The sequence below is a fragment of the Ursus americanus genome, chromosome 22, assembly GCF_024610735.1.
Source record: "Ursus americanus isolate L20-20 chromosome 22, mUrsAme1.1.p, whole genome shotgun sequence".
Classification (NCBI taxonomy): domain Eukaryota; kingdom Metazoa; phylum Chordata; class Mammalia; order Carnivora; family Ursidae; genus Ursus; species Ursus americanus.
Genome location: NC_142148.1, coordinates 45,752,645 through 45,764,684, shown reverse-complemented (window position 1 = coordinate 45,764,684; position 12,040 = coordinate 45,752,645). Strand labels below are relative to the sequence as shown.

General features: G+C 51.4%; 1 protein-coding gene across 2 annotated transcripts; it reads left to right on the top strand.

The window, feature by feature from the left end:
* The first annotated feature begins 7,060 nt into the window (after positions 1-7,060).
* Positions 7,061-11,356, top strand: FOXA2 (forkhead box A2). 2 transcript variants are annotated; one of them, XM_087853778.1, is made up of 3 exons: positions 7,061-7,239; positions 8,265-8,334; positions 9,344-11,356. In XM_087853778.1, exons 2-3 carry the CDS (start codon positions 8,266-8,268, stop codon positions 10,649-10,651), a joined length of 1,377 nt encoding a protein of 458 aa, XP_087709904.1. In that variant the 5' UTR covers positions 7,061-7,239; position 8,265; the 3' UTR covers positions 10,652-11,356. The 2 variants fall into 2 exon arrangements, with proteins under 2 accessions (XP_087709904.1, XP_045632758.1); XM_045776802.2 differs by lacking the exon at positions 7,061-7,239 and having other exon boundaries at positions 7,947-8,334.
* The last annotated feature ends 684 nt before the right edge of the window (positions 11,357-12,040 follow it).

The following is a 12,040-nucleotide window of genomic DNA, read 5'->3' as shown; positions in this document are numbered from 1 at the left end:
ATTCAAAATTCATGTTGGGATCAGCAAAAAGTTTGTGGGATATTTAGGAAAGGTCCACAGGGAGGCAAAACCAGCCTGGGTCCAGTGGAACCTCTTCCTTAAGAGGAAAAGTTAAGGGGCCTAGGTGGGCATTTGCTGATGCAGTGTGATCACAATGGAAACTTTGCTTAGGCTATTTTCCATGCTTGGGAAAGGACAGTTTCCACACTGCAAAATGATCATAGCCACGGGTCCCCTATCGCTCCCCACCAAGCAGAGTGGTCCTGGTCTCCTGAAGACCTGTGGGAGCGGAGGAGGTGTGGGACCTGTGGGGGGAGCTCTGAGTGGATCACAGGTTACAGCACTATTTTGCCTGCACCTGCGGACACGTTCTGACTCCTGTGAACTGGGAAGGTGGAATCCAGGCTTTGGGGAGGGTCAGTGTGGCCACAGGTCACTGAGGGAAGAACTGACAGAAGGTGAAGAAGGACTTAACGCTTGTCCTTTTATCAAGTCACATCCCACGATCCATCCCGGGACAGACTGCAGGCTGAGTGAGAAACAGGCCTTGAAGGGCCGGGCTGGTCCATCGGTGGCCAGGGACCTGCAGCATGGCTTCACAGGGAAGCTTGTTGGAATGCAAACTCCAGAGTCCCTCCCCAGACCTGCAGAATCAGAATCTGCATTTTAACAAGATCCCCAGGAGATTCCTATGCACATAAAAATTTGAGGAGCTGTCCTAGGTCTGGTTAATTACCTCAGTCTCAGTGGGTTGCTATTGCTCTATTAATACTACCCCTCCCTGCAAAATAGAGCTCCCACTTTTCAGGAAGCTCCACCATCCTCCTTCTGGAATTACTTTTGGAAGTAAAATTGACAATGAATACAAATATGTGTATTACAAACACTTGAGGGCTGAGCGCTCTCCGTGGCCACTGCTGTTCTCACACCCACAGGACGGGGTTCTCAAGTCAGCACTCACCACCAGCAGGAGCATCTCTCTGCTGCCTGCTCCTTCTTTCCAAAGCCAGAACCCCCTAGTATCCCATTGCAAAAAGGTGGGTTTGTAGCAGATAATTTGAACAACATGTCGCTCCTGTCTGGCTGCATTCTGGCCATATCCATTCTGCTGGCACTATGCTGACTACTTCAGAGGTCTGAGCCCTTGATTTCACTATCAGTTCTGGGTCAACACAGGCAGAACACTTCGCCCTGGGTTTTATCTATCCCTGCCAGCAGATAGACTATTTCTGAATGGTGAAATGTAGATTCCCCTTTGGAATGGGCACTGGAAAATTCCTGTGTCATGGCTGAAAGGAGGCATGAAAACATAAGGAAAACACTTTCTGCTAGAATCTGTGGCAGAAGCAGCAGGAGAAAGTAGAAGGAAACACTCTCTATGAGCCTGTGGTGTTGCCTACCTTATTCAAGGCTACATCCTCACCTCTGGAATATAAGAAGTGCTCATTAAAATAGTTGCTGAATGGACCAACGATATATAAACTCCTCTTCATTGTCACTGCTTCGTATTGGACCAAGTTATGTGTACTTCTTTTATGTTTGTGCAGAGCCTCTGTATCATCTTGAGATGGAGACAAGAAGCAAGCAACTGGTTGCTAAACATGAGACTCAAACTCCAGGCAGTGCTGAGTGCTTTCTGGTCTCCACGACTGTCACACGGTGTCATATGCTTCACCCTCTCATACTTACTGGAAGTGCATTTGTTAATCCATGTAAGTGATCAGTAGCTCATAGATCTAATTCTTAATTACCTCTCTGTGTAGACAGGAACTTCTTTGACATCAGCCATAGCAACATGTTTTTCTGTCTTCTGAAGCAAGGGAAACAAGAGCAAAAATAAACTATGGGAATGCCATTAAAATAAACAGCCTCTGCACCTTGAAGGAAGCAATCAACAAAACTAAAAGGCAGCCTACAGAACAGGAGAAGATATTTGCAAATGACATATTCGATAAAGGGTTAGTATCCAAAATGTATAAAGAACTTGTACAACTCAACACCCAAAAAGTGAAGAATTCAATTAAAAATGGGGAGAAGACATGAACAGACATTTTTCCAAAGAAGACATCCAGATTGCCAACAAACACATGAAAAGATGCTCAATATCACTCATCACCAGGGAAATGCAAACTACAATGAGATATCACGTCACACTTGTCAAAAAGACTGAAAAAACACAATAGACAGGTGTTCGCAAGGTTGTAGAGGAAAAGGAACCCTCATGCATTATTGGTGGGAATGCAAACTGGTGCAACCACTCTGGAAGACAGTCTGGAGGTTCCTCAGAAAGTTGAAAATAGAGCTACCCTAGATTCAGTACTGGGTATTTACCCAAAGACCACGAGAACACTAATTCAAAGGGATATATTTACAGCAACGTTATTTAGCCAAATTATGGAAGCAGTCCAAGTGTCCATCAGTAGATGAATGGATGAAGAAGATGTAGCATATGTACACATTGAAATATTATTTAGCTATAAAAAATGAAATCTTGCCATTTGCAACAACACGGGTGGAGCTAGAGAGTACAATGCTAAGTGAAATAAGTCAATCAGAGAAAGACAAATACCATATGATTTCACTTATACATGGAATTTAAGAAACAAAACAAATGAGGAAAGCAAGGAGGGGGGAGGCAAACTAAAAAACAGAGTCTTGACTACAGAGAACAAGCTGATGATTACCAGAGGGAAGGTGGATGGGGGATGGGTTAAATACATGATGGGGATTAAGGAGGGCACTTGTTGTGATGAGCACTGGTTGATGTATAGAAGTGTTGAATCACTATATTGTACACCTGAAACTAATATAACACTGTATGTTAAATAACTGGAATTAAAAACTTAAAAAAAATTATCTGTGTAGCAAAGGATTCTGAAGAAGAAGTCTCCGGGGCCTGATTCTTTAGGTCTATGACTGACTCTTCATGACTCCTGTCCCCAAAGAAGTTTACTGCTTGCCTTTTTGGCAGGAATAACAGAGACTGCCTCCAAGAATAACGTTCAAATATATGAAATAGCTCCCAGGGCCACAAATGTAAATGCATCTAATTTAGGCATCCCTCAAAGAGGAGTTTATGCTCACTCACGTTGACATGTTATTATTCCTACTAAAAGTTGTCATTTCTTTATTTTTATCTCTTCCAATTATGTTAATTACCTGCTATAATAGTCTCACACACCAGAAATGTGCTCAAAACTCAAGAATGGTGGACAGGATGCTAAGTATATACCAGAAATACTTGTCAAATCCTTGACCCAAAAGGCAGAGTGCTGGCCTTCTCCACAGACCCACACAGATGGAAGCAAAGTTGACAACTACTCAACCCAACCACTGAGAAAGCCCATAAAAGATGAACAATCCATAACTGCACCAACCTCCCAACAGCAATCAAATTACATGGGCACAGAGAGAGATCCAGGTGCCAAATTCATTCTAGTAGTACCCCAAGGACCGTCTTCTTTCTTCCCCTGTCATGCTAGGAAGTCATCATCTGTGGTTGGTGTGACTATTACTTCTCTCCTTCCCTCAATTCAAGGAGGAGCACAGCCCACTTTCTGACACAGGTAAGAAAAAATAATATTGGTTTGCTTTTCAGAACTCGAACCTGTGGTCCACTTGAATGGTGGCTTCACCCATCTCCTTTTCAGTGTGAGAATTGAATGAATAGCTGTAAGTTAGTTTGCTAAAGTTTCCATGACATCAGATCTAATATTCTTATTACATATTTCACCTTTAAATAATAAAAAACAATTTAATAATAAAATAATAATGATATAAAATGATACAACTATACTGCAGAAAAGATGTAGATCTTTTCATATGAGCATCATATTTGTTTCATTTTATTTTATCACTATTTATTATTACTTCTTTCCCAACTTTTCCTGTGAATCTTGCCCAGGAGAGCAAGATTACCTTGTATTTAGGTACGTTGTGCACTTAACTTACACTGTTGTATAATGGGGTTTTTTTCCCCACTTTCATCAGCATGTTCGTGTGTGTGTGTGTGTGTGTGTGTGTGTGTGTGTGTGTGTTTTCAGAAGACTGGGACATGCTTAATCTTTTCTTCAATCTTTCACATGAATTTCCTTTGATAACATACTCTTAGCTAATTACCTTTCCAACTGACCTTTCCATAAACAACTGGTGTTTAGGCCATCAGAGAACTATGAAAGCCAGCGAAAGAGTATCTGAGGCTGTGTTCAGTACCAAATAGACTAAGCTTGATGGTCAGGATTTTTAAATAAAATTTCAGAATTAACAACCCTCCCACAGGAAGTGAAATGATGACTGTAAACTTTGGCACAACTATATGCCTTTTCTTTATGAAGACATAAAATTCACCCTGAAAATTCCACTCTGTGAATAAGAGACGTGTGCGTGTCTGATTTCTGCCAAGCCAAAAACTTATTTAAAAGTAAAACGTGTATTAACACAAGACTTTGCTGTCACCTTTTCATCTCCTGTCTTAATCTCACCTGGAGACCTGCCTAATAATACCCTAGAGCAAGGTCTGCCCCGGACATTTATTCTCTGAAGGGCTTCAGGAATTGGAGGATTGATGAGCCAAATGCCACCCCCACCCCAGACCTCCGCCCTTGGTATTTTACGGGGGTTATTTCTTAGGGAAGTTGAGCTCTGTTCATTGATATCCCCTTCCCCACGGGCTAGTTTCATATCACAGAGAGAGCTCCCAGGTGAAAGGGGTTTTGCTAGGGAAATGCAGCATAGTAGCGTCTTCTCCCCGGCAAGAGCAGAGGAGGCCCAGATTTGAGCCCAAGTCAAATCCGCTGGGGCAGCATCCAGAATAAAAACAGCGTGCTCACCCCAAGCACAGTCGTCAGTTATAAGGCGGCCTTATACGGAAGCGGGGCAGCACCAAACGAAAAGAAAGGAAAACACGGAGGACACGGGCAAAAGAAAGCTTAGCAGGTCTCGGTCCTAGGTAGGGTTTAAACTAAGGAGGTATCAGGGGAAACATCTGTTTTCAACCCGAGTTACCCGCGAACTTTTTTCCTGGAGAGAAGCTCCCAGAGCAATTTACAGCATTCCAGCCTGAGGCTTTCGTGCCAGACGCTCTGAATAAACCTTTAGAAACCGAAGCTGCCGGAGAGGACCAGGAGTGTGCAGGGGAGGTAGCGCCTCCAAAGACCTCCGCGCCGGGGACGGAAAGCGAACCTCAGGCTGTGTGAACGTTCCTGCTTCCTCGCAGCAACCGGCGCCTACAGCGCACTGCAGGCCGCCCTCGCCTTCCTCAGAGCGGCCGCCCGCGCTCGAGAGGGTCCGGTACTGGCGGCTCGGACCCGACCCGAGCGCTCGGCGCCTCCGAGGAGGCAGGAGGCAGTTTGGGTTTGCGCAGAACTTCGGGGGACCCCAAAGAAATGTCAATCCCGTATCTGAGAGGCCGGGAAAAGGTGCTCAGGCGCCGGGTTTCGGGGTTAGGAGCGCAGCACGGGTAAAGAGGGCTCGGGTCGGGCCCGATGACTGTCCGTCCGATAGGGGGCGTCCTGTCACTGCGGAAGCAGGTGGCGAGCGCTCCCGGGTGCGCCCGGATCCGGACCACTAACTCTGGCGAGATCTTGCAAGGTTCGCTCTTTGGAAAGGTAGCGCTCCTTCCTCCCGCGAGCCTCCTCTCCAGGCCCCTCTCGCTCCTTTTGCTCGTTAAATAATTTCTAGAACCATAGTTTCGATCAGGAGCAAAAATAGAAAGGGAGGTGGAACACATACGCACATGCACAGATTAGGTTAACCAGAATGTTCAATTTCATAAACACCAGAAAGCTATCTTTCTGTCGTTTCACAGGTTTGTCTGTTTGGGCGTCTCTTTTTTACTGAATTTGAGAAGCGATCCTTGGGGGGTGGGATTGACAGTGTGTTTTGAGGTGTGTGTGTGTGCGCGTGTGTGTGTGTGTGTGTGTGCGTGTGTGTGTGTGTGTGTGTGTGTAGCTGCGTGTCTGCCCTGGGCCTCTGCAGAAAGCTTTAAAAACAAATAACTTACCTTTCGAGCGCCAGCGCGCACCCCTATTCCCCAAGCCCTGGGGAGAACAGTTAAATGGCTCCCCTCATGCTCTGAGACCCTCATGCTCTGAGACCCCTCAAGCTGGGAATCTGGTCCCTTTCGCTTCCCAACACACACCTACACTAAGTGTGCATACACCCCACAACACACTTCCCGGGTGCACTGGGCCGGCCTGCCACTCCTGCAAGCCTTCTGCGCTGCCTGTGGCTTTCAAAGCCATGCAGACTTTGGCTTTGGGGGCTCCTGCCCTGGCACTTTCTAGGTGGTTTCATTAACCCCCTCACTATGAATGGGTCAAACCATTTGAGGTTCAGCCCAAAAGGTCGTGCCAGCGACTGCATCTGGTTCAAAGCAATGCAGGCCTGAGGTACCTGGGGAAGAGGGAAGGGCTGGCTTCCCTGCATGGACTGCTCTTCCTCACTGTCCTTCTAGACTGACGCTCGCACAGTCCTTCCATTCTCGGTGCTCACCTCAGGGCCTGCCACCTCGCCCCTGTCTTCTGACACTATTACCCATCACTTTGGGCAGGTGGGCCAGATATTTCCTATTTGTTCTTTATCTCTGAGATGGGGGCATAGGGCTGGATCCTCATGGCCCAGCCTGTTTTTAAAACCGAGAAAAGAAGTCCACATCAAACACCTGTAATACGCCAAACCCCTCAATCTGGGCTCGCTCGGGTGTTGGTAGCTGGCCCAAGACAGATGATAATCTGAACCCAGAAGCTGGAGCAAAAATAAAAAGGAAGTATATGGTTGCGGGGCTTCTAATTTTTACGAAAGAGTCCCTCAAGAAAGCAGAGAACAGAGACCCCCCTCAAGTGAATTCCATGTGTCCCATTATTGATTCCTTTATTCCCCCTCTCTCCTCCCGCCTCAACCCGCACCTCCTGCCCTGTTTGTTTTAGTTACGAAATGCTGTGGGCACCTCGGTTGTGACTGCAAAGTAACCTTGAAACACGGCGTCCTGAATGTCAGAGACAAATAGCAGTCTCCTAACCGTCGACTGCAGCTGGCGGGGCCGCCTGTGCCCTGAGCTCGGCGATCGGACAGTGCTCTTGCCCGCCAGCCACCTCCTTGCGGGTCGCCGGAGGCTGGGCTCCGAAGAGGCGAAAGCCGTGGCGGCCGGACCAGGCGCGCCCCGCGCGCCTCCCGGACCGGCTTCTGGTCTTAACTGTAACAGGGAGGGGCCTCCCAGGAACAGCGGCAGGCGAGTTCAAGGTGTGTACACAGTTTTTCTAAATACGACAGCGCTTTGCAAATTGGCTCTGTCACCGTCTCCTCGTTTCGACAGGGAATGAGCACTGAGAGCGAAGAAACCCGGGATGAGTAAATGCGGCGTTTCTAAGGCTCTGCGGAGGGGCAACCGGGCGCGGAGGCCGGACGCGCCTTCCGACAGGCGCACCAGGCGCCGGGGCGCTATGGGACCCGGCGGGGATCAGAGCTTTGGGCCCTCGCGGGGTGGCTTCCTCCCAGGTTCCTCCTCCCACGGGCACTCCCCGCGCGCTCATGGGGAAAGGGGGCTGGAGCAGGGAACCTGAGCGCCAACTCGCCCCGCTCGCCCGGCCTGCTACCGGTGCGGGGCGCGGCGGCAGTGGGGCGGACGCCGGGCGCCGAGGGGCAGGTGCCGGGCGCTTGCCGAGGCTCCCTCTCACCTAGGTGTGAGCTGATTATTCAAATGGGCTGCCCGGGGTCTGGGGATTGGAGGCCCGCGCCGGCGCGCCGCGCTATATCACCAGCCGCCCACGTCACTGCGGCACTTGTCTGCTCCGCGGTCCACACCTCCTCCTCCTCCTCTCCTCCTCCTCCTCCTCCTCCTCCACCTCCTCCTCCTCCTTTCCTCCTCCACCTCCTCCCTCTCTCCACCCCCCCCACCCGCCCCCGCGCCGCGCGCTTCCCGCCGCCTCCGGGCAGCTCGCACTGCCAACCTCGGCCTCCGCCCGGCAGCCCGCAAGCGCGGCGGCGGCGGCGGGCGCTCCCTGCCGCGGGGATCGGGTCTCGGCCTCCTCCCATCCTTGGCCCCCTCCTCCTGTGGCTGACCCCTCCCGCCCGTTCCAACTACCGCCTCCGGCCGGCCGAGGGAGAAAGAGGGAGTGGAACCGGAGAGAGGGAGTGCGAGAGAGAGAGAGGGAGGGGACGGTGCCTTGGCTGACTTTTTTTTTTTTTTAAGAGGGTGGGGGTGGGGGTGATTGCTGGTCGTTTGTTGTGGCTGTTAAATTTTAAACTGCCATGCACTCGGCTTCCAGTATGCTGGGAGCGGTGAAGATGGAAGGGCACGAGCCGTCCGACTGGAGCAGCTACTATGCCGAGCCGGAGGTAGGCACTCGCCTTTTCTAGGGGGAAGTGGGGTGGTGGCGTTCGCACTGTTCCCCAACCTCAGGACCGCTTCCTTCGCCGGCACCCGCCCCCACCCCCAGCCGCTCTGGGCAGCCGCCTTTTCCACCCTCCTTCGACTCAAATGGGTCTCTTTTTTATACGACACACTGTTAGCCTTGAGATAATATTAACTTTGTGATCAAATATTGACTTGCGGCGCCTCCAAATCCTCTTCGTGGCCGAGCCACGCACTATCCTAACAGAGTTATGTTTGGCAGCGCGCGGCTGGGGAGGGGTGGGAGGTCGGCCGGCGAGGGGGTGGGGAGCTGGAGAGAAGGTGGGTAGGAGTTGGGGGCTGAGGTAGAGGCAGATTCAAAAGACTAGGGACAAAGAGAAAGAAAGTTTGTGTCTGCAAAGCCCAGCCGCGTGTAGTTCAGTTCTCGATCTCCTCCCTGCCCCTCCACTCAGTGCCTCCAGCTGGCCCCAGACTCTGCGCAGGCACTGGGTTTCGGTTCCCCTGGGGCCAGGGATGGGGTCCTGGGAGGAAGGATGAACGGAGAGGACCCTGGGACAATCTCCGTTTGAGGCCGCTGGGGCGCCCTAGGCTGTGACCCACAGGTTGTTCACTGGAGTCCGAGGTGGCGGCCGAGGCCGCGGCGCGGATTCGGTGTGCTGGCCTGAGAGTCGGGGAGAGGAGATTAATTTGGGGTGCCTGGCCTGGGGTTGCTCCGGGGGACCCTTGCTTTAGAATCTGAGCAAGGCGCAGAAGGGCTAGATCCGGCCACATGCAAACAGCAGCAGCCTGCTTGCCACCTCCTCCAAGGGCGATCCCGGCGCGCTCCGGGTGAAACGGACTCGGTGTCCGGGTCTGGGGGCCGGGGGAGGGAAGGACTCCCCAGAGGCCCTCCCGGAGGCGGGGGCCTGGGCTGGCCCGGTAGGTGGGAGGTCAGGGCACGCTCTAGCTGCGGTGCTAACCCTGTGCGCCTCCCTCCCCGGGCTCTGTCCGCAGGGCTACTCCTCCGTGAGCAACATGAACGCCGGCCTGGGGATGAACGGCATGAACACGTACATGAGCATGTCCGCGGCCGCCATGGGCAGCGGCTCCGGCAACATGAGCGCAGGCTCCATGAACATGTCCTCGTACGTGGGCGCGGGCATGAGCCCGTCCCTGGCCGGCATGTCCCCCGGGGCAGGCGCCATGGCGAGCATGGGCGGCTCAGCTGGGGCGGCCGGAGTGGCGGGCATGGGGCCACACCTGAGTCCCAGCCTCAGCCCGCTCGGGGGACAGGCGGCCGGGGCCATGGGCGGCCTGACCCCTTATGCCAACATGAACTCCATGAGCCCCATGTACGGGCAGGCAGGCCTGAGCCGCGCGCGCGACCCCAAGACGTACCGGCGCAGCTACACGCATGCCAAGCCACCCTACTCCTACATCTCGCTCATCACCATGGCCATCCAGCAGAGCCCCAACAAGATGCTGACGCTGAGTGAGATCTACCAGTGGATCATGGACCTGTTCCCTTTCTACCGGCAGAACCAGCAGCGCTGGCAGAACTCTATCCGCCACTCGCTGTCTTTCAATGACTGCTTCCTCAAGGTGCCCCGCTCGCCTGACAAGCCCGGCAAGGGCTCGTTCTGGACCCTGCACCCCGACTCGGGCAACATGTTCGAGAACGGCTGCTACTTGCGCCGCCAGAAGCGCTTCAAGTGTGAGAAGCAGCTGGCCCTGAAGGAAGCCTCAGGCGCCACGGTCGGTAGCAAGAAAGCGGCCGCCGGCACCCAGGCCTCGCAGGGTCAGCTCGGGGAGGCCGCCGGACCGGCCTCCGAGACTCCGGCGGGCACCGAGTCACCCCACTCGAGCGCCTCTCCGTGCCAGGAGCACAAGCGAGGGGCACTGGGGGAGCTGAAGGGGACCCCGGCCGCTGCCCTGAGCCCCCCAGAGCCGGCCCCCTCGCCGGGGCAGCAGCAGCAGCAGGCAGCGGCCCATCTGCTGGGCCCTCCCCATCACCCCGGCCTGCCGCCGGAGGCCCACCTTAAGCCTGAGCACCACTACGCCTTCAACCACCCCTTCTCCATCAACAACCTCATGTCCTCGGAGCAGCAACACCACCACAGCCACCACCACCACCAGCCCCACAAAATGGACCTCAAGGCCTACGAACAGGTGATGCACTACCCTGGCTACGGCTCCCCTATGCCGGGTAGCCTGGCCATGGGCCCGGTCACGAACAAAGGGGGCCTGGACGCCTCGCCCCTGGCCGCAGACACCTCCTACTACCAAGGAGTGTACTCCCGGCCCATAATGAACTCCTCTTAAGAAAACGGTTGCAGCGGGCTAGACCGGGACAAGGACAAGCGAGAGGAAGTGGGGCGGAGAGTTTGAGGAAGGGGTGTTGGAGAGATCCAAGGGAGAAGAAATCCATTACATCCCCACCCCCAGGACAGCAGTCTCCCCTCACCCTCTGCAACTCTCCCTCTGAAACAGATGGGCCACACTGATATCTATTATTCTATATAAGGAGGGAAGGCAAAAAGAGAAATAGTCAAAAACAAACAAACAAAAAAGAGGAAGAAAAAAGCAAAAAGCCTCTGGTTTCCACTACTGTGTAGACACCTGCTTCTTTAAGCATTTGAAAGTTCTGATTTTTTGTTGTTGTCTTTCTCCTCCATTGCTGCTGTTGCAGGGAAGTCTTACTTTATTAAAAAACAAAAACAAAAAAAAAACACAAAAAAAAACCCCACAAACTTTTGTGAGTGATTCAGTGTAAAACCATGTAGTTTTAACAGAGAAGCAGAGTTGTACTATTGTTTAAAAAGAAAAAAAAAAGATGTAAGGGTCTGCTGTAAATGACCAAGAAAAAGAAAAAAAAATGCATTCCCATTCTTGACACGGTGAAATCCAGGTCTTGGGTCTGATTAATTTATGGTTTCTGCGTGTTTTATTTATGGCTTATAAATGTGTGTTCTGGCTGGAAGGGCCAGAGTTCCACAAATCTATATTAAAGTGTTATTGCCAGTTTTACCCCTTGAATCTTCAAGAATTTTTTTCCCTTTGCCTGACTTGAAAAATACACAGGTCCAGGAATTATTTAAAAGTGGGGGAAGGGGATCCTGGCTGGTTGCAGATTTCATTTTATTTTGGTGAAGGGGGGAGCATGATGGTTGTTGTTTTAACAATATTATTAAAACTTTCAAACATACTGAAGGTGAACAGATTTTACAGAAAACACCCATGTACCCATTGCCCAGATCCTACAGTTATTGTTTCATTATACTTTTTATATCACATATCTATCCAGCTATCTACACCTCCATTGGTCAATTCAGGGTTGGGTTTTTTTTTTTTTCCCGTAAATGCCTTTCAGATGTGATCAAGTACATCCAGAGTGTTATGGCCATAGACCTAAATGCATTTCAAAGTAAATTTCAGACATCAGTACACTTCCCCTTAAACACTTCAGCAAGCACATCATTAAATAGAACTCAATATTGTTTATGATTACTTTTGGAGTTTTAAGTTTATCTCTACACACAATGAAACACACAGATCCGAGGTGTACCATTCCCTGGGTTTGATGCAGGTTTACCTTCCAAGTCGGGAGAAAACTACGTATCTTAATTTCCCATCTGGGTCATGTGAAGATACAATGTAGTTGCTGTCTCTTGGGCCCCAGGGGGCTGACTTCTCTGGGGCGAAGCCTGAATT

What these genes read in the sequence shown, in the direction of transcription:
- FOXA2 (XM_045776802.2), top strand. Translation starts at nt 8,248, where the DNA reads ATGCACTCGGCTTCCAGTATGCTGGGAGCGGTGAAGATGGAAGGGCAC. An exon ending in GCTACTATGCCGAGCCGGAG is followed by an intron (nt 8,335 to 9,343) that starts GTAGGCACTCGC and finishes CTCTGTCCGCAG; the next exon opens with GGCTACTCCTCCGTGAGCAA.